The sequence below is a fragment of the Leuciscus leuciscus genome, assembly GCF_965113295.1.
Source record: "Leuciscus leuciscus genome assembly, chromosome: 22".
NCBI lineage: Eukaryota > Metazoa > Chordata > Actinopteri > Cypriniformes > Leuciscidae > Leuciscus > Leuciscus leuciscus.
In genome coordinates, this window is record NC_138746.1 from 27,939,542 (window position 1) to 27,961,539 (window position 21,998).

At 39.0% G+C, this 21,998-nt stretch overlaps 1 protein-coding gene and 1 long non-coding RNA gene across 2 annotated transcripts in view; one reads left to right on the forward strand and one right to left on the reverse strand.

Annotated features, from left to right (window-relative positions):
* agpat5 (1-acylglycerol-3-phosphate O-acyltransferase 5 (lysophosphatidic acid acyltransferase, epsilon)) overlaps positions 1-21,998 on the reverse strand; it is a 93,054-nt gene that overhangs the window by 26,342 nt on the left and 44,714 nt on the right. Inside the window, exon 7 of the mRNA XM_082154527.1 lies at positions 3,596-3,719. Within this exon, the coding sequence (XP_082010653.1) occupies positions 3,596-3,719 (124 nt within the window). The remainder of the gene's footprint in view (positions 1-3,595; positions 3,720-21,998) is intronic.
* LOC309487063 lies at positions 3,728-4,756 on the forward strand. Its single transcript, XR_014201749.1, has 2 exons — positions 3,728-4,291; positions 4,503-4,756. It is a non-coding gene; the product is annotated as an uncharacterized lncRNA (long non-coding RNA).

Here is a 21,998-nt window from a genome sequence, read left to right on the forward strand (position 1 = left end):
AAGTGAGGGTGCGCGCCGATTGCGAGGAGAAGTATCTTCTTTATCTATACTTATTTGCAGCTGTATCATACAAATAAATAGTTAAAAAATCATATAATGTGATTTCTGGATTTTTTTTTTTTAGATTATGTCTCTCACAGTGGACATGCACCTACGATGACAATTTCAGACCCCTCCATGATTTCCAAGTGGGAGAACTTGCAAAATAGCAGGGTGTTCAAATACTTATTTTCCTCACTGTATGTATATATATATATATATATATATATATATATATATATATATATATTCAACAATGCCATCTGTATATGTAGCTTTTAGCTGTAACTCTGGGAGTGGCCTGCTGGGAGCATATGGTCTTTAGACCTTGCCTTGTTTGTTTGCCAGCAAAAGTTGTTTTGATTTCATTAAGTTTGCATGACTTTTTCTCAGTTTACATCCATTTATTTTCTCAGTTTATTTTCTGTAATCAAGTTTATAATAAACAACAAGAAAAGCATATGCAACTTGGGCCTCATTTAAATTGCAGGTCTTGATGACTTTGATTTGTTACCTTTATCTGATTTTTTGGATCGTCCGTTTACACGTTCTTTCAATTGTGACCCATATCTGATTCATGCGTTTACACTTGCCATACTATCTGAAACATTGCGCATACTTAAAGTGGGTTCTTGTGGTGCATGGACGATTCGTCTTCAGATGGACGAATGTGAAATATGCTTGATGCAAGCTTTGCGATATAGCCTATGCGAAGTTCGGCAAACAAGAGCTTTAAGAGCAGTGGGTACGAAACTGAGCAAGCCAACCTTTGATATGTTGTGTCAACGTTTGTCCACATTCCTTTGATATGCTGTGTCAACGTTTGTCCACATTCCTTTGATATGTTGTGTCAACGTTTGTCCACATTTTGTCGGGCCATCCATCCCTTTTCAGATGCGCGTCGGAGTTGCTCTCGTCATTAAACCGCGGAGATAGCCTTGTAACGACAATGACTATGACATGCGGTCACATGCTGTTCAAATTAGTAAATCCTGATCTCCAAACAGACAACGAGTTGTTCATGGCGTCTCCAAGTCTGCTTGAACGGTCAAAATTGCATCTTTGTGGCTCCCCCGAGGGACATTTGAGTCACATAAGGAAACCCTGTTTTCTTAGAATCCCCTCTAAAACCCCCATTTCACTCCCTGTGACTTTTCACAGACTCGTGACATTCCACACACACACACACACCAACATCCTTTAATGTATGTAACTCAGACATGTATCTGAACTTCCTGTATGTATGTGTGATTAATGTTGTTTTGATCATATAGTTATGATCTTCGAATGTTTGGATCTGAAATGTATTTTTGAAGAATGTTCTCCCAGTAGAATCGCATCCCGTAACCCGAGCTCATTGGCAGGTCATAAAATTTGACCACAGAGCTATCCAGCCCTATGCATGAGATAACAGGGTCGCAACATTCCAACACACACACATACAAACACACTCTGGACTGTGAAACAGAAACCCCCTACAGAAAAGGACTTTTACCCATAAAGTCACTCTTAAAGGTACTAAATATATAAATTTGTGTGTTAAGAGGTGTGTGTAAACCATAGGAAAGCATATGTCCTATTTGTAACATTAATAGAACTGCTATTGCCTATACAAATGCATAATAATGTATCTTTGCATGGCTACAATGCCTAGATTCTATTTTTGATATCTCTGTAATCCTCTCCAGCTAACGGAGTTGAATTCCGATAGCAGAATTCAGTGATGCGCATTGTTTTATAAGTTCATATGTCTGGAGAAAATCCTCTCCAGTTAAAGTCAATCATGACTCATTCGAGTGGGCGTGTCTAACCGGACAAAGGAATCTTCCCGCTCGAAAAATCTCGACAGCTGATTCGTCCTACACGAAGGAGGGGACGGCACCTGGGACACTGATAAAAGTCCAAAACCTTCTCTCTTCTCTCTCTCTCATCCCTCTCTCAACTCATCCAACTTCTCTGGACCCTCTTCCTCGGCGCAGCGCTTCTCCAAAGGAACATCTGGAGGAGGCCCTGGCCTTCTCCATCGAGCGAGCACATGTTCGAGTCGTAGCTGCGTCCCTTGCAACTAAGATTTCCAGCCTCTCCCATCCCGGGAGACGAATCTGAACTTTCTCGGTAACGTTAAATTCAAGTGAGCCTTTACATCGTCTTGCGAAACGACCCAGAAGACGAAGCTAGACGCAAACCAGCCGGACACGCGCACGCGCGCTTCCTGCATCAGCTTCAGCCTGACTCAGAAAGAGCACTCGCAAGTATATTGATTCCTATAAAAGCTGTTCCAGGTGTCTAGGTCTTAGGTCTGTGATTTAAGTTACCCTCTATCTCTCTCTCTATATCTTTCTTTCTTTCATTTCATTTCATTCTGATCATGCTATGTTTTATGTTTTTGTTCGGTTAAATGTTTATTTGTTTGGTTGCATTTTTACGTACGTTTATGTTTGTAGTTTATATAATCTCTAGTGTGTGCCATTTTTATTAATAAACCCATGTATACTTTTAATTGTCTCTGTGTTTGAAAACCCACCTTATAAAGTCAATGAAATTGTAAAAGATCTAAGCTACAAGCTCGATATTGACTACCTTGAGTAGTTTTATTTCATAAACTCAGAAAGTTTGATATTCGCGGCCAGAAGATAAAACTTTCTTGGAGTTTGAAAAGAGATACCCCCTTCTTAACTGTAATGATCAGACAGTACAGAACAATGTAATCTCGATAATTGATCAAATAAATGTACATGCGACTTATGAATTATGACCATGAGTCATAAATATTAATATTGCCAAAATTCCCTATATTCTTGAGCTAATTCACATTTACCCCGAGTCGTTATTGTTACAGCCTAATGCCTCAGAAAATCCGATCTGCCTGTTTACATGACAGTCGCATTGGCACATATCTGATTTATATCTGATTTATTTCCACATATGAATGAGGCCTGAAACCGATCTAGAAATATCCGAATGCATGCGTTTTTTTCCTGTTTACACTGTCATAGGACACATCCGATCTGTGTCACATGTGAGCGAAAAATCGGAATTGGGTCACATTTCACTGACAGTATAAACGAGGCCTTGGTGGACAATGGATTTTTAAGCCAAAGGAAGCGTCTAACCCCTCAGCAGACCCAAGTGACTAACGGGACAACTTGATTAAGGATAGTCACTACAGACTATCTGATAAGAAACTGGGACTATCAGACAATCCATGTTATAAAACATATTTGAAAGAAATATGCAACAGAAATGTTAATTACTTAGGTGGAAGGGATTTAGACCGTACAGAAGATGGACTGGGTAAACTAATCAGAAGAGATAGCCGTTTCAATGATGCCATCTGTATATGTAGCTTTTAGCTGTAACTCTTGCAAGCTACAGTTTCAAAATAACCTCCCAAACACTTCTTCTGACCAATGAATTTCCAGGACCTTTCCAAGTTTTCCATGATATTGGGAACCCTGCTGTGATCCGTGATTGTCAACATACCATAAACAAAATAAATAAGTGTTCAGTTATGCAGCAGGTGACTGATGGACTAGGGGCTATTTTGGATACTCACTTGTCTTTGATTTCAAATCTTTCATGTAGCCACCTGCGGAAGAAGATGGGCTCTGCAGGAATTTCCCTTATGTCCACACGGTTGAAGTGGATGTGCACCCTGGGGCATTCCTTGCACAGGAACTCTACACACAGAGAAACTGAATTAGAGAAACGAAAGGCAGACAACAAACAGAATGAGACAACCATCAGACAGAAGACAAACAAACAGAATATGTTTGGTTCGGGTTGTATCACAGTTTTAGGGTCATTATTTCGGTACGGTTTGGTATGTGCCATGTTCAAAAAAAAAGGACTACTGTCAAATAAAAATAAGGAAAATAAGAACAAATAATCAAACTACAAGGAATAGCACAAATTAATACAATAGAGCAAAGATCCAAATAAACAGTACTTCTCAGGTTTTTCATGTAACAGTATTTTCAGGTCCAGAAATTGAATAAAGTAATCAAATGTAACATAACACTGCATATAATCTTCCCTGTATAAATTAAATAAAGATTAATCCAAATTAAAAAGTTACAAAAGTTATTCAGTCAAGAACAGGGATAGTTTTTTGTTGTTGTCTTTTAATTAATTCAAAAGAATTAGAAAAAGAAAAATGCACAGATCCAATGTACTGATAACAACATGTGTTGTTTTTCTTGACCGTTTACGGTCACTTAAGAAACCACCTACTATGCTTGCTCGGATACTCGTAAATATAGACCTAATTTTTGTGCGAGTTTGTCCATTCAAATAAAAGAGGATTTGAAAGTGAACTCAATGTAATATTCACACGCTGTCTGAGATGTGGATTTCCATGTGCACGCTTCGGATGTTTAAATTTTTTAACTTGCACATAATGCATTAATTATAAAAAAAAAAAATATATAATTTTACTTTTTAATTGTATTTTTGTTATATAGAAATAAATGGTGTAAAATGTACTACTTTGAAGATGAGACTGTTCCAGTTTCCCTTTTTTTTTGTCATTACTTTAATCCCTCACCATGGCAACACCGTTCAAGATATCCAATACCTGTTCACAAATCTTCAATATATTAGATTAGATTAAAAAACTTTATTAATCGGGTAAAAATAATATTGGCATCATGTAGAGAAAGTTTGGTGTGAATCGTATGATGCCCTTTGGAGCAGTAGTTAAAAAATCAGAGCTTAACCCTCTGAGGTCTGAGCTGTTTTCTGGGCTCTGGAGGTGTTCTGACATGCTCTGACATTTGTGTTTTTTTCTGTTACTAGTGGTATTTTCATGGCTAAAGACTAATTACACTGTATTCAGCACAAACTCTGCTACAATAATATATCAGCAGCATGTATGTAAAAGTTTGTAGTTTTGAGATAATGACATTTATGCGTGGTTTGTGAAAATACAAAAAAAAATTCTCACTGAAATAAGGCCATGAAACCCATACTGATTATTTCTTCACAAGACTTTTGAAAATTGTATGACATAGCCTAGAATATTTGCTCCAAAACTATGTGAAAATCACCCTGACTGCTCATTCAGATAAGACAATATATTGATTTAAAATTTCTAAGACGTGTTTTGTGTGACAAAGCCATATGCGAAGAGGCGTGATCATCTCATGAATATGTAAGGTTTTAACACCTGAGAAAGACAAAGACACTCCCCTAACTGCCCTATTAGGAGCGATCAGGCCCTGTCATTCAGAGCAACCTTGCACAAAGAATGAGGAGATTTAAAAAAGAATGGCTTTTAGATTGTTTGGATTTATTTACAACACAACACAATCCAAAAATACAAATGACAAAAGAGCACATTGAAAACAATGATCCAAAGACAGAGACCTTTGTGCCATTCCTAAAAACATTGTACATACCTTTCATTTCCAAGGTGTTTGATTTTCACTTTACCATGTTCATGTACAGAGACTCATGTGAATGTTGAAGTCAGCAGGACTCAGCTGCATCTGGTCCCTGAAAGAAAAAAAAAAAGAAAAAACTGTGAACATACTGATATCAAGAGAAACTATAGGGCTGCACGATTTTGGGAATAGATTTTAGATTTTTCTGGTTAAAATTTCTTTTTAAAATTCACAGAATACACACACACACACACGTTTCCAACAATATATAATGAACACCAGGTTTGTTGTGCCTTGTAGGCATAGGCTACGCAGTGCTGCATAAAATAATAATAACAATAAATTAAATCTTCCAAAAGATTTCAAGAACAACTACGCTAGAGAAAAATATATTGATTATCATATGCTACTTCAAATGTTTCCATTCGTTATGATGATATGAAATCCTGATATCCTGATATTTAACAGGAAACACGGGTCTAAATAGTATAACATTCACCATATATCTAGCAACAGTTCAACTGCAATGTGAAGTTTATGCAACAATACCATAAACTAATAAGTAAGAATTTCTTACCTTACATCTTTCTTGTCTTCAAATCGCGTTCTTCTTCTTCTGGGGGTAAATCCAATGTAAGCTCAGACGTGTCTTCCAAACTCGACGAAAAGCAGAGACTTGTTTTGGTGTTTTGTGTTTGAGGTAACGAGGGCGTTCGCGTTCCATGTGGAGATTTGCATGTGAATCTCTTTTGCGCGAGTGGGCGTGTCGAATTAAAAAGTAATTAGCAAGCGTTTGAGATACTGGACATCCTGTTGGTTTTATACAAATTACTTAAACAGAGAATATTTGTTTTCAGTTTGAATCCGATCATTTAAAAGTACACACTTAAATGTGTATAAAGGTATATGGCTCATAAATGTGTGAGAAGTATTCGCAGAGTTTTGTTTCAGTTTATAGACGTGCTCAAGAAAAAAAAGTTCACCGCGACGGAGAGGCAGAACGCACACCCTGTTTATTTTCTTTATTTTACAAAAGCACAATGTTTTGATTTGATTGTAAGTGGACACATACAAAAGTAGAAATATCACAGATAATTTTTTTATATTTCTTTTTTCTGTATAACCATAAATGACGGAGTAATTTAAGTTTATGTTGCTGCTATGTGAAAAAAAAATCCAGCAAAACGCGTCGGCTCGTTTCTCGACCTCAGAGGGTTAAATTCCTTCCGGCTCTGCACTGCTGTTGGTGCTTAAATGCTCGCTGTGCTTAATTTGTATTTAATTTCTGCTGTTTTTGTTCTTGCGGCTCTGCACTGCTGTTGGTACTTAAATGCTTGCTGCGCTGCTGTGCTTGATGTACATTTACATGTATATTCAATTTCTGCTCTTTTTGTTCTTCTGGCTCCGCACTGCTGTTGGTGCTTAAATGCTTGCTGTGCTGCTGTAATTGATGTGCTTACAGTACTTGCTGTGCTTGATGTACATTACATTTCTGATGTTTTGCTTTTCTGGCTCCGCATTGCGCTACAGCGGCTTTTGCTTGCTGTGCCTTGCAGGGCTTGGCCCCGTATTGCTGCTTGCAGCTATATTTAGGGGTTCAAGCATGAAATGCTGAAACCCTATTGTAATTGTAAGGATTTGTAAAACGCATCGTGCAGGACAAACCGTAAGGCCTAGAGACTTGAAACCTGGCCAGATGGTAGGCCTCAATTTGGGGACAACCTATCAGAGTATGACCCCGATTGGCCCATAGGTGGCGCTACAGCAACCAAAAGTTCAAAATTGCTCATAACTCTTAGACCGTTTGTCCCAGGATCAAGTGTCTTATATCGTTGGAATCCTTGGCTCAAGGCAGACAAAATGGCTATATCCAATTTGGATGTAGGCAGGGAAATTTTTTTCTGCTATATCGAATTTTGTGCAAAACCTACTTTTGCGAACTAGTCCCTGGTTTTTCGCCCGATCGTAACCAAACCAGTCTAGGACAATTCTCTGGACTCTCTAAATCAATAATTATCGAAAAAAAAGTTGAACTTTGGCATTTGGGTGGCTGTAACAGGGTCATTTAGAAAAGGGGCGTGGCAAAATACACTCAAAAACCTATAAATCCCTAAGGAAAACTCAGAACTTCACAAAAATTGATGAGCTTATGTGTCAGAACATTGCGAGGAAGCATGCAGAGTTTCATGGAGATCGGACCATAGGTGGCGCTATAACTGGCAAAAAGCCTTCATTCTTATTAGGGGTTCAAGCATGAAATACTGAAACCTTATTGTAATTGTAAGGATTTGTAAAACGCATCGTGCAGGCCAAACCGTAAGGCCTAGGGACGTGAAAACTGGCCAGATGGTAGACCTCAATTTGGGGACAACATATCAGAGTATGACCCCAAATGGCCCATAGGTGGCGCTACAGCAACCAAAAGTTCAAAATTGCTCATAACTCTTAGACCGTTTGTCCCAGGATCAAGTGTCTTATATCGTTGGAATCCTTGGCTCACCCTTGGCTCACCCTTGGTCGATAAAGCCTGGTTCACACGGGATGATTTTAAAATTGTCGGCCGATTTTCCAAACCTGAGAGACCCCACACACGGGGATAAAAAAATCACGGGTCTAACAGTTTTGGTCGTACAGTGTGTGGTGCGCAGCCACACGGCAAAATCAACACATCACACACAAACCGATTTGACTCCCGAGCATTCCCAGATCAGATGGGAAATCGCGCAAAATACCTCGAGATCAAACGTGACTTCAGAGTAAACAATCATGGCGGACGAAGAGGATGCAGTGGCAATAGTTTGTAGTTTGTTTTTAACCGAAAAAAAACGTTATCAAAATAAAAGCCGATGATCTCTGACGTCCACCGGACTTTCTGGTGCGCCATGCCGCCGGCTGTTTTGATTATATTTCCCGGTGTTTCCTCGCGCCTCGTCACCTCGCTTTCTGATTGGCTACACTCCACAGTCCACAGGCTGCGTGCTCGGGGGACACCACACACGAGAAGAAATCGGGCCAAATAAATCCAACATGTTGGATATCCCCGATTTGAGATCGGAGCGGTCCCGACGTCCTTCCAAGCAGACGAGAGCAGCCTCAACACACCACACACGGCAGGAATATCTGATCAGATTATTTTACGATAATCGGAGCATCCTTAAGATTGTCGGAAGGGGTGAATCGGGGCTAAAATCGGCCTAATTATCCTGCCGTGTGAACCAGGCTTAAGGGGAACCAAAATATTTGATGGCACCAGGGCCACTTTTACTAAAACGGTTATAAATTGTGAACGGAAAGAGATTTTTTTGCTAAACTTGGCATACATCTTCCTGAGCTCAATCTGAGATCACTTGAAAAAAAATCGCAACAATTGGCCACTAGGTGGCACTATAAAACGGTTATAACTTGTGAACGGAAAGAGATATTTTCGCAAAACTTGGGACACGTTCATGAGCACATTCTGAGGTCACGTGGAAAAAAATTACGGCAATTGGCCACTTGGTGGTGCTATAAAATGGTTATAACTTGTGAGCAGAAAGAGATATTTTCGCTAAACTTGGGACACATGTTCATAAGCTCAATCTGAGTTGACATGAAAAAAAATCGTGACAATTGGCCACTTGGTGGCGTTATAACAGTGAAAAAAATCATGAAAATAGCTATAAGCGCACCCAACCATTAGTCTACTGAAAATGGGCACGCAGTGTCTTTGTCCAGGGTGCCATGATAGTCTATGAGAACATTGGTGTATCTCAAAAAACTCAGTATATGTCATTGGCACAATGCCTTGAAGGAGCCTTAGAATCCCCGTCCATACTGTCAATGACCGTTCGCAAAGATCCGCCCACTGTAGTCTGACAAGCGACGCCACTCTCACACCACACCAAGTTCTCACGCAGTGAAAAATACATTGCGGATCAGAAGACTGCGCGCTGACAGACAAGTACTTTTGATATGAAACAAAGTCTCACCTTTCAAATGTAGTCATTTTTTAGAGACATTTAAACAATGAATACCGTTTTGTGACTCTTTAATGTGTCTGACAGATCGCTGTAGACTCGAGGCTCAGTTAAAGCTGCTAGTGAACCGATCATCTCTTACTTCTAGTTAATTTATAGCATTAAAATAAACATGAATGAACATAAAAGGAATGGTGTTTTAAAGTGCTAAGACGTCAGTACACTTTGTTTTTCAAATTTAAATCCTCCAATGTTAATCTACTAACTCTCCTGACTGCTTTGTTGGACAAAATGGCGGATTATGATTAGTCAGATCGCCTGTCAATCAAACTCCCTGCGAAGGGTCAATTGAGAATGCCTGTGCGCACAATCCTGATCTAATCGACAACTTTGCAGTTGCACAAAGGAAAGCCCGGAAAATCCCGCTATAATGTAAGAGAGCATCTTTTTTATGTATTTGGACCTAGGCCTAACAATGTGTTATGGTGCGCTGTCACCGGTGTTTTTTTTGTTGTTGTTTTTTTGTTTTGTTTTTGGTGAGCGTAGGCTACTCCTGATTTTGTTAGTCATCTCATCTCTTATATGCTGTGTATGATCATATCCTGCCCTATTCATGGTAGCCTACTCGCGGACATCAATGTCATCAATTGCGTCATCAAGGGGCCCACCTTGATAATCCTACTTAAGGGCCCGGTGTTAGCTCGTTACGCCACTGAATATAATTGTCTAAACTCCTTATCAAAATTACATATTTACAACAAATCTGACACATATATATATGGGCACACTTTGAGTACTACTAATAAAAGTGGTGGAGATCAGGCAAGACTATAAGAAGACTCAGGCAAAAAGGTGCTATAACTGTAAAAACGATTTAAAACCATATATTTCCTATGGTAAACTGCCTGTATTGGCTGTAAATGGACTTTTCCATCTATGATGGCAGTTGTTAAATGCTTGCTAAATAAAACTTAATGTCTTTTGATGCTTGTGTGCTTAAAGGCCTTAAAGGCCTTAACTGCTTGAACCCCGATAAATGCTGCTTGCAGCTTTAATTAGGGGCCAAGCCCCGAAGGGGCAAGGCACCTATTGTATCCGTTAGTTTTCTTATTATTATTAGGGGCCAAGCCCCGAAGGGGCAAGGCACCTATTGTATCTGTTAGTTTTTAGGGGCCAAGCCCCGAAGGGGCAAGGCACCTATTGTATCTGTTAGTTTTCTTATTATTAGGGGCCAAGCCCCGAAGGGGCTGTGGCACCTATTGTATCTGTTAGTTTTCTTCTTATTATTATTATTCCTCCTCTGGAAGTCTATGGCAGCCCTATGAACCGTACATAGGAAAATGACGAAATTTGGTACACTTCTAGTGATGCTAATGAATAGTAATTGGACCAATTTTTGAGCCTCTAGGACCAACTCTATAGCGCCACCACCAGTTCAAAATTTCAACATTGAAATGGTTATAACTTTTGAACCATTTGATCTAGAGAAATGAAACTTAGTACACCTGATTCCTCTCATCATGCTGATCAGAACCAATATCTTACACTAAGACTCCGCCCATTACAGTAGTAGCCATTTTGAAAAGTACAGTATTCAGTTTTTTCGCTACTCCTCCTTCAAAATTTGTCCAATTTTGTCCAAAATTTGATCAAATGATCTTTGGACTGAGCCGCACAGAAATGACTGAACAGATTTTTTTTATTGATCTTTGTTCAAAAGTTATGATGTCGCAAACTTAACAAGGTCGACCCAAAATTGCTTAAGAGGCTGTATCTTGGCCAAAGTTTGATCAATCGAAACGAAAATTGGTAGACTTCATCAGAACTATGCTCTGAGGGTCCTTGCCAAAGTTGGAAATAGCGCCACCTACGGGTCATGAGATATGGAAAATGGCTATTTTGGCCAATAACTTTTGAACAGTTTGTCAGAAAATCATAAATGTGGTATCTATTTATTCCTTGGGTCATGCCGAATCCGTGGATATTGATTTTGCCCGGATTGGATGAACCACTTGTCCGCCATTTTGATTTTTGTCATAAATTGCAATATATTTTAAACTATTTGACAGATCGGCACAAAAATTGGTAGGGATGATCGACACCATGTCCTGAAGGTACCTGAGAAGTTTGAACACAGCGCCACCTAGTGTTCCAGAGGTATAAGGTATTTTGCAAAAATGCTTATAACTTTTGAAAACATTGTTCAAATTTTGATTGCTTTATGTCATTATGTTCCTTGGCTTATGACAATTCCGACGATATCTCATTTGTCATTTTCCAACAATGTGACTATCCGCCATATTGGAACAAATGAAAAACAGTTTTTTCGCTACTCCTCCTTCAAATCTTGCTCAATTTTGTCCAAAATTTGATCAGATGTTCTTTGGACCGAGCCGCACAGAAATGACTGAACAGATTTTTGATATTCACTACCGTTCCCGAGATATTCATCTCTGAAGTTGACCTAGCCTGTCTTTGTGGCCTTATGCTAGTTAGCTTAGCATAATAATTGGTTAGCATGCTAACCAGATGCCATTCTTTCTAATGTGGCTCGTCAGCTATCAGGTTAACCATAAGCTACATTAGCATTAAGCTAGCTTAACATGCTAATCTCGTTAACATGTATTTTGTCTGCTTATTCTTACATTGAAGCCTCTCCTTTTTATATCCTTAATTAATGTCCTCTGAGTGGCGCAAGTTGCTAAACCACGTATCATGAATCCTGAACCATTCCAATGTGGGTTTGAATCCTGTGTGGGACAAGTTTAAAATTGGGTATAAAGTTGTCATTTCAATTCCTTTATTACATGTGTAAGAGCTGTACTAATGTTTCTTACACTGGGATCAGAAATAAGTGTGTTTTTTTAACTTCATTCTGTGTTCGTTCTCATCAGACCTTCTGTTCATTTTGATTTCACCCTATCTGTAATTCTGAATCTATCTGTTCTGGAAAAGTGCTGGAAAAGTTGCTGGAATAACCCTTACAAGCCAAAGAGCAATAAGGGCTTGGCCCCTGTAATGCTGCTTGCAGCTTTAATTATTAGGGGCCAAGCCCCGAAGGGGCAAGGCACCTATTGTATCCGTTAGTTTTCTTCTTATTATTATTATTCTTCTTCTTCCGCCAATGGAAATCTATGGCAGCCCTATGAACCGTACATAGGAAAATTATGAAATTTGGTACACTTCTAGTGATGCTAATGAATAGTAATTGGACCAATTTTTGAGCCTCTAGGACCAACTCTATAGCGCCACCACCAGTTCAAAATTTCAACATTTAAATGGTTATAACTTCTGAACCCTTTGATCTAGAGACATGAAACTTAGTACATCTGATTCCTCTCATCACCGTGATCACAACCAATACCTTACATTAAGACTCCGCCCATTACAGTAGTGGCCATTTTGAAAAGTACAGTATTCAGTTTTTTCGCTACTCGTCCTTCAAAATTTGTCCAATTTTCTCAAAATTTTGTTCAAATGATCTTTGGACTGAGCCGCACAGAAATGACTGAACAGATTTTTTTTATTCATCTTTGTTCAAAAGTTATGTTGTCGCAAACTTAACAAAGTCGACCCAAAATTGGTTTAGAGGCTGTATCTCGGCCAAAGTTTGATCAATCGAAACGAAAATTGGTTTGCTTCATCGGAAGCATGGTCTGAGGGTCCATGTCAAAGTTGGGAATAGCACCACCTACGGGTCATGAGATATGAAAAATTGCTATTTTGGTCAATAACTTTTGAACAGTTTGTCAGAAAATAATAAATGTTGTATCTATGGATTCCTTGGGTCATACCGAATCCGTGGATACCGATTTTACCAGGATGAGATTTACCACGTGTCCGCCATTTTGAATTTTGTCACAATTTGCAATAACTTTTAAACTATTTGACATATCTTCACAAAAATTGGTAGGGATGATCGACACCATGTCCTGAAGGTACCTGATAAGTTTGAACACAGCGCCACCTAGTGTTCCAGAGGTATAAGGTATTTTGCAAAAATGCTTATAACTTTTGAAAACATTGTTCAAATTTTGATTGCTTTATGTCATCATGTTCCTTGGCTTATGCCAATTCCGACGATATCTCATTTGTCATTTTGCAACAATGTGACTGTCCGCCATTTTGGAGCAAATGAAAAACAGTTTTTTCGCTACTCCTCCTTCAAATTTTGCTCAATTTTGCCCAAAATTTGATCAGATGTTCTTTGGATCAAGCCGCACAGGAATGACTGAACAGATTTTTGATATTCGCTACCGTTCCCGAGATATTCATCTTCAAAGTTGACCTAGCCTGTGTTTGTAGCCTTATGCTAGTTAGCTTAGCATAATAATTGGTTAGAATGCTAACCAGATACCATTCTTTCTAATGTGGCTCTTCAGCTATCAGGATAACCATAAGCTACATTAGCATTAAGCTAGCTTAACATGCTAATCTCGTTTACTTGTATTTTGTCTGCTTATTCTTACACTGAAACCTCTCCTCTGCAGCTTTGTAAAACATGTCCTCTGGGTGGCGCAATCTGTTCAACCATGCGTCATGAATCCCGAACCATTGTGGTCGTGGGTTCGAGACCAGTGTGGGGCGACTTTGAAATTGTGTATAAATTGTCATTTGAACTCCTTTATTATCTGGATAAGAGCTGTACTAATGTTTCTTACACTGGGATCAGAAATAAGTGTATTTATTTCTACATTCTGTATTCATTCTCAACAGAACTTATGTTCATTTTGATTTCATCCTCTCTGTACTTCTGAACCCATCTGTTCTTCATGTACATTCTATTTCTGCTGTTTTTGCTCTTCTGGCTCCGCATTGCGCAACAGCCCTACTGTGCTACAGCGGCTTGGCCCTTGTATTGCTGCTTGCAGCTATATTTAGGGGCCAAGCCCCGAAGGGGCAAGGCACCTATTGTATCCGTTAGTTTTCTTATTAGGGGCCAAGCCCCGAAGGGGCAAGGCACCTATTGTATCTGTTAGTTTTCTTATTATTATTATTCTTCTTCTTCTTCTTCTTCTTCTTCCGCCAATGGAAGTCTATGGCAGCCCTATGAACCGTATATAGGAAAATGATGAAATTTGGTACACTTCTAGTGATGGTAATGAATAGTAATTGGACCAATTTCTGAGCCTCTAGGACCAACTCTATAGCGCCACCACCAGTTCAAAATGTCAACATTTAAATGGTTATAACTTCTGAACCCTTTGATCTAGAGACATGAAACTTAGTACATCTGATTCATCTCATCATCGTGATCACAACTAATACCTTACATTAAGACTCCGCCCATTACAGTAGTGGCCATTTTGAAAAGTACAGTATTCAGTTTTTTCGCTACTCCTCCTTCAAATTTGATTCAATTTTGTCCAAAATTTGTTCAAATGATCTTTGGACTGAGCCGCACAGAAATGACTGAACAGATTTTTTAAATTCATCTTTGTTCAAAAGTTATGTTGTCGCAAACTTAACGAGGTCGACCCAAAATTGGTTTAGAGTCTGTATCTCGGCCAAAGTTTGATCAATCGAAACGAAAATTGGTTTGCTTCATCGGAAGCATGGTGTGAGGGTCCATGCCAAAGTTGGGAATAGCGCCACCTACGGGTCATGAGATATGAAAAATTAATATTTTGGTCAATAACTTTTGAACAGTTTGTCAGAAAATAATAAATGTGGTATCTATGGATTCCTTGGGTCATACCGAATCCGTGGATACCGATTTTACCAGGATGAGATTTACCACGTGTCCGCCATTTTGAATTTTGTCAGAATTTCCAATAACTTTTAAACTATTTGACAAATCTTCACAAAATTTAGTATGGATCATCGACACAATGCCCTGAAGGTACATGAGAAGTTTGAACACAGCGCCACCTAGTGTTCCAGAGGTATAAGGTTTTTTGCAAAAACGCTTATAACTTTTGAAAACATTGTTCAAATTTTGATTGCTTTATGTCATTATGTTCCTTGGCTCATGAGAATTCCGATTATATCTCATTTGTCATTTTGCAACAATGTGACTATCCGCCATATTGGAGCAAATGAAAAAACGTTTTTTCGCTACTCCTCCTTCAAATTTTGCTCAATTTTGCCCAAAATTTGATCAGATGTTCTTTGGACCGAGCCGCACAGAAATGACTGAACAGATTTTTGATATTCACTACCGTTCTCGAGATATTTGTCTCCAAAGTTGACCTAGCCTGTGTTTGTTGCCTTATGCTAGTTAGCTTAGCATAATAATTGGTTAGCATGCTAACCAGATACTATTCTTTCTAATGTGGCTCTTCAGCTATCAGGATAACCATAAGCTACATTAGCATTAAATTAGCTTAACATGCTAATCTCGTTAACATGTATTTTGTCTGCTTATTCTTACACTGAAACCTCTCCTCTGCAGCTTTGTAAAACATGTCCTCTGGGTGGCGCAATCTGTTCAACCATGCGTCATGAATCCCGAACCATTCTGGTCGTGGGTTCGAGACCAGTGTGGGGCGACTTTGAAATTGTGTATAAAATTGTCATTTGAATTATTTTATTATCAGGATAAGAGCTGTACTAATGTTTCCTACACTGGGATTAGAAATAAGTGTTTTTTTCTACATTCTGTGTTCGTTCTCATCAGAACTTCTGTTCATTTTGATTTCATCTGTACTTATGAACCCATCAGTTCTTCATGTACATTCTATTTCTGCTGTTTTTGCTCTTCTGGCTCCGCATTGCGCAACAGCCCTACTGTGCTACAGCGGCTTGGCCCCTGTATTGCTGCTTGCAGCTATATTTAGGGGCCAAGCCCCGAAGGGGCAAGGCACCTATTGTATCCGTTAGTTTTCTTATTAGGGGCCAAGCCCCGAAGGGGCAAGGCACCTATTGTATCTGTTAGTTTTCTTATTATTCTTATTATTATTATTATTATTCCGTAAATGGAAGTCTATGGCAGCCCTATGAACCGTACATAGGAAAATGATGAAATTTGGTACACTTCTAGTGATGCTAATGAATAGTAATTGGACCAAATTTTTAGCCTCTAGGACCAACTCTATAGCGCCACCACCAGTTCAAAAATTCAACATTGAAATGGTTATAACTTTTGAACCCTTTAATCTAGAGACATGAAACTTAGTACACCTGATTCCTCTCATCATGCTGATCACAATCAATATCTTACATTAAGACTCCGCCCATTACAGTAGTAGCCATTTTGAAAAGTACAGTATTCAGTTTTTTCGCTACTCCTCCTTCACATTTTGTCCAATTTTGTCCAAACATGTGCTCAAATGATCTATGGACTGAGCCGCATAGAAATGACTGAACAGAATTTTTTGCTATACTGGAAAAAAAAAAGTTATGATGTCGCAAACTTAACAAGGTCGAACCAAAATTGGCTAAGAGGCTGTATCTCGGCCAAAAATTTATCAATCGAAACGAAAATTGGTATACTTCATCGGAAGTATGCTCTGAGGTTCCATGCCAAAGTTGGGAACAGCGCCACCTATGGGTCATGAGATATGGAAAATGGCTATTTTGGCCAATAACTTGTGAACAGTTTGTCACAAAATCATAAATGTGGTATCTATGGATTCCTTGCATCATGCCGAATCCGTCGATACCGATTTTTCTAGGATGGGATGTACGACGTGTCCGCCATTTTGATTTTTGTCATAAATTGCATTATCTTATAAAGTATTTGACATATCGGCACAAAAATTGGTAAAGATCATCATTAGCCTGGCCTGAAGGTACCTGAGAAGTTTGAACACAGCGCCACCTAGTGTTCCAGAGGTATAAGGTATTTTGCAAAAACGCTTGTAACTTTTGAAAACGTTGTTCAAATTTTGATTGCTTTATGTTATTGTATTCCTTGGCTTATGCCGACTCCGTCGATATCTCATTTGTCATTTTCCAACAATGTGACTATCCGCCATATTGGAACAAATGAAAAACATTTTTTTCGCTACTCCTCCTTCAAATCTTGCTCAATTTTGTCCAAAATTTGATCAGATGTTCTTTGGACCGAGCCGCATAGAAATGACTGAACAGATTTTTGATATTCACTACCGTTCCCGAGATATTCATCTCTGAAGTTGACCTAGCCTCTCTTTGTTGCCTTATGCTAGTTAGCTTAGCATAATAATTGGTTAGCATGCTAACCAGATGCCATTCTTTCTAATGTGGCTCTTCAGCTATCAGGATAACCATAAGCTACATTAGCATTAAGCTAGCTTAGCATGCTAATCTCGTTTACTTGATTTTGTGTGCTCATTCATACACTGAACCCTCTCCTCTGCTGCTTTGAAATTCACGTCCTCTGAGTGGCGCAATCTGCTAAACCATGTATCTCAAATCCCGAACCATTCTGGTCGTGGGTTCGAGTCCCATGTGGGACGACTTTAAAGTTGTCATTTAAATTCCTTCCGGCTCTGCACTGCTGTTGGTGCTTAAATGCTCGCTGTGCTTCATTTACATGTATATTTAATTTCTGATGTTTTGTTCTTCCGGCTCTGCACTGCTGTTGGTGCTTAAATGCTTGCTGCGCTTAAGTGCTGAAAGTACTTGCTGTGCTTGATGTACATGTTGTGCTGGCTGTGCTTGCTGTGCGCCATATTTGTTCTGCTTGTGGTGCGTTTAAGGGCTTGGCCCCTGTATTGCTGCTTGCAGCTATATTATTAGGGGCCAAGCCCCGAAGGGGCAAGGCACCTATTGTATCCGTTAGTTTTCTTATTATTATTATTATTATTCTTCTTCTTCTTCTTCTTCTTCCGCCAATGGAAGTCTATGGCAGCCCTATGAACCGTACATAGGAAAATGATGAAATTTGGTACACTTCTAGTGATGCTAATGAATAGTAATTGGACCAATTTTTGAGCCTCTAGGACCAACTCTATAGCGCCACCACCAGTTCAAAATTTCAACATTTAAATGGTTATAACTTCTGAACCCTTTGATCTAGAGACATGAAACTTAGTACATCTGATTCCTCTCATCACCGTGACCACAACCAATACCTTACATTAAGACTCCGCCCATTACAGTAGTGGCCATTTTGAAAAGTACAGTATTCAGTTTTTTCACTACTCCTCCTTCAAAATTTGTCAAATTTTCTCCAAAATTTGTTCAAATGATCTTTGGACTGAGCCGCACAGAAATGACTGTACAGATTTTTTTTATTCATCTTTGTTCAAAAGTTATGTTTTCGCAAACTTAACAAAGTCGACCCAAAATTGGTTTAGAGGCTGTATCTCGGCCAAAGTTTGATCAATCGAAACGAAAATTGGTTTGCTTCATCGGAAGCATGGTCTGAGGGTCCATGTCAAAGTTGGGAATAGCGCCACCTACGGGTCATGAGATATGAAAAATTGCTATTTTGGTCAATAACTTTTGAACAGTTTGTCAGAAAATAATAAATGTGGTATCTATGGATTCCTTGGGTCATACCGAATCCGTGGATACCGATTTTACCAGGATGAGATTTACCACGTGTCCGCCATTTTGAATTTTGTCATAATTTGCAATAACTTTTAAACTATTTGACATATCTTCACAAAAATTGGTAGGGATGATCGACACCATGTCTTGAAGGTACCTGAGAAATTTGAACACAGCGCCACCTAGTGTTCCAGAGGTATAAGGTATTTTGTAAAAATGCTTATAACTTTTGAAAACATTGTTCAAATTTTGATTGCTTTATGTCATTATGTTCCTTGGCTTATGACAATTCCGACGATATCTCATTTGTCATTTTGCAACAATGTGACTGTCCGCCATATTGGAGGAAATGAAAAACAGTTTTTTTGCTACTCCTCCTTCAAATTTTGCTCAATTTTGCCCAAAATTTGATCAGATGTTCTTTGGATCAAGTCGCACAGGAATGACTGAACAGATTTTTGATATTCGCTACCGTTCCCGAGATATTCATCTTCAAAGTTGACCTAGCCTGTGTTTGTTGCCTTATGCTAGTTAGCTTAGCATAATAATTGGTTAGAATGCTAACCAGATACCATTCTTTCTAATGTGGCTCTTCAGCTATCAGGATAACCATAAGCTACATTAGCATTAAGCTAGCTTAACATGCTAATCTCGTTTACTTGTATTTTGTCTGCTTATTCTTACACTGAAACCTCTCCTCTGCAGCTTTGTAAAACATGTCCTCTGGGTGGCGCAATCTGTTCAACCATGCGTCATGAATCCCGAACCATTGTGGTCGTGGGTTCGAGACCAGTGTGGGGCGACTTTGAAATTGTGTATAAATTGTCATTTGAACTCCTTTATTATCTGGATAAGAGCTGTACTAATGTTTCTTACACTGGTATCAGAAATAAGTGTATTTATTTCTACATTCTGTATTCATTCTCAACAGAACTTATGTTCATTTTGATTTCATCCTCTCTGTACTTCTGAACCCATCTGTTCTTCATGTACATTCTATTTCTGCTGTTTTTGCTCTTCTGGCTCCGCATTGCGCAACAGCCCTACTGTGCTGCAGCGGCTTGGCCCCGTATTGCTGCTTGCAGCTATATTAGCAATTGTTATTGTCAGAATAACAATTGCTTCTTCTTCCGCCAATGGAAGTCTATGGCAGCCCTATGAACCGTACATAGGAAAATGATGAAATTTGGTACACTTCTAGTGATGGTAATGAATAGGAATTGGACCAATTTTTGAGTCTCTAGGACCAACTCTATAGCGCCACCACCAGTTCAAATATTCAACATTAAAATGGTTATAACTTTTGAACCCTTTGATCTAGAGACATGAAACTTAGTACACCTGATTCCTCTCTTCATCGTGATCACAACCAATACCTTACATTAAGACTCCGCCCATTACAGTAGTAGCCATTTTGAAAAGTACAGTATTCAGTTTTTTCGCTACTCCTCCTTCAATTTTTATCCAATTTTGTCCAAACATGTGCTCAAATGATCTACGGACTGAGCCGCATAGAAATGACTGAACAGAATTTTTTGCTATACTGGAAAAAAAAAAGTTATTATGTCGCAAACTTAACGAGGTCGACCCAAAATTGTTTCAGAAGCTATAGCTCAGCCAAACTTTGATCAATCGAAACAAAAATTGGTACGCTTCATCGGAAGTATGCTCTGAGGGTCCATGCCAAAGTTGGGAACAGCGCCACCTATGGGTCATGAGATATGGAAAATGGCTATTTTGGCCAATAACTTTTGAACAGTTTGTCAGCAAATCATAAATGTGGTCTCTATGGATTTCTTGCGTCATGCCGAATCCGTCGATACCGATTTTGCCAGGATGGGATGTACCACGTGTCCGCCATTTAGATTTTTGTCATAAATTGCAAAATCTTATAAAGTATTTGACATATCGGCACAAAAATTGGTAAGGATCATCATTAGCCTGGCCTGAAGGTAGCTGAGAAGTTTGAACACAGCGCCACCTAGTGTTCCAGAGGTATAAGGTATTTAGCAAAAATGCTTATAACTTTTGAAAACATTGTTCAAATTTTGATTGCTTTATGTTATTACATTCCGTGGCTTATGCCGACTCCGTCGATATCTCATTTGTCATATTCCAACAATGTGACTATCCGCCATATTGGAACAAATGAAAAACAGTTTTTTTGCTACTCCTCCTTCAAATCTTGCTCAATTTTGTCCAAAATTTGATCAGATGTTCTTTGGACCGAGCCGCATAGAAATGACTGAACAGATTTTTGATATTCACTACCGTTCCCGAGATATTCATCTCTGAAGTTGACCTAGCTTGTGTTTGTTGACTTATTCTAGTTAGCTTAGCATAATAATTGGTTAGCATGCTAACCAGATGCCATTCTTTCTAATATGGCTTGTCAGCTATCAGGTTAACCATAAGCTACATTAGCATTAAGCTAGCCTAGCATGCTAATCTCGTTTACTTGAGTTTGTGTGCTTATTCTTACACTGAACCCTCTCCTCTGCTGCTTTGAAATTCACGTCCTCTGAGTGGCGCAATCTGCTAAACCATGTATCTCAAATCCCGAACCATTCTGGTCGTGGGTTCGAGTCCCATGTGGAACGACTTTAAAATTGTGTATAAAGTTGTCATTTAAATTCCTTCCGGCTCTGCACTGCTGTTGGTGATTAAATGCTCGCTGTGCTTCATTTACATGTACATTTAATTTCTGATGTTTTGTTCTTCCGGCTCCGCACTGCTGTTGGTGCTTAAATGCTTGCGCGCTGCAGTGCTTACAGTACTTGCTGTGCTTGATGTACACGATGTGCTGGCTGTGCTTGCTGTTCACCATACTTGTTCTGCTTGCGGTGCGTTTAAGGGCTTGGCCCCTGTATTGCTGCTTGCAGCTATATTAGCAATTGTTATTGTCAGAATAACAATTGCTTCTTCTTCCGCCAATGGAAGTCTATGGCAGCCCTATGAACCGTACATAGGAAAATTATGAAATTTGGTACACTTCTAGTGATGGTAATGAATAGGAATTGGACCAATTTTTGAGCCTCTAGGACCAACTCTATAGCGCCACCACCAGTTCAAATATTCAACATTAAAATGGTTATAACTTTTGAACCCTTTGATCTAGAGATGTGAAACTTAGTACACCTGATTCCTCTCTTCATTGTGATCACAACCAATACCTTACATTAAGACTCCGCCCATTACA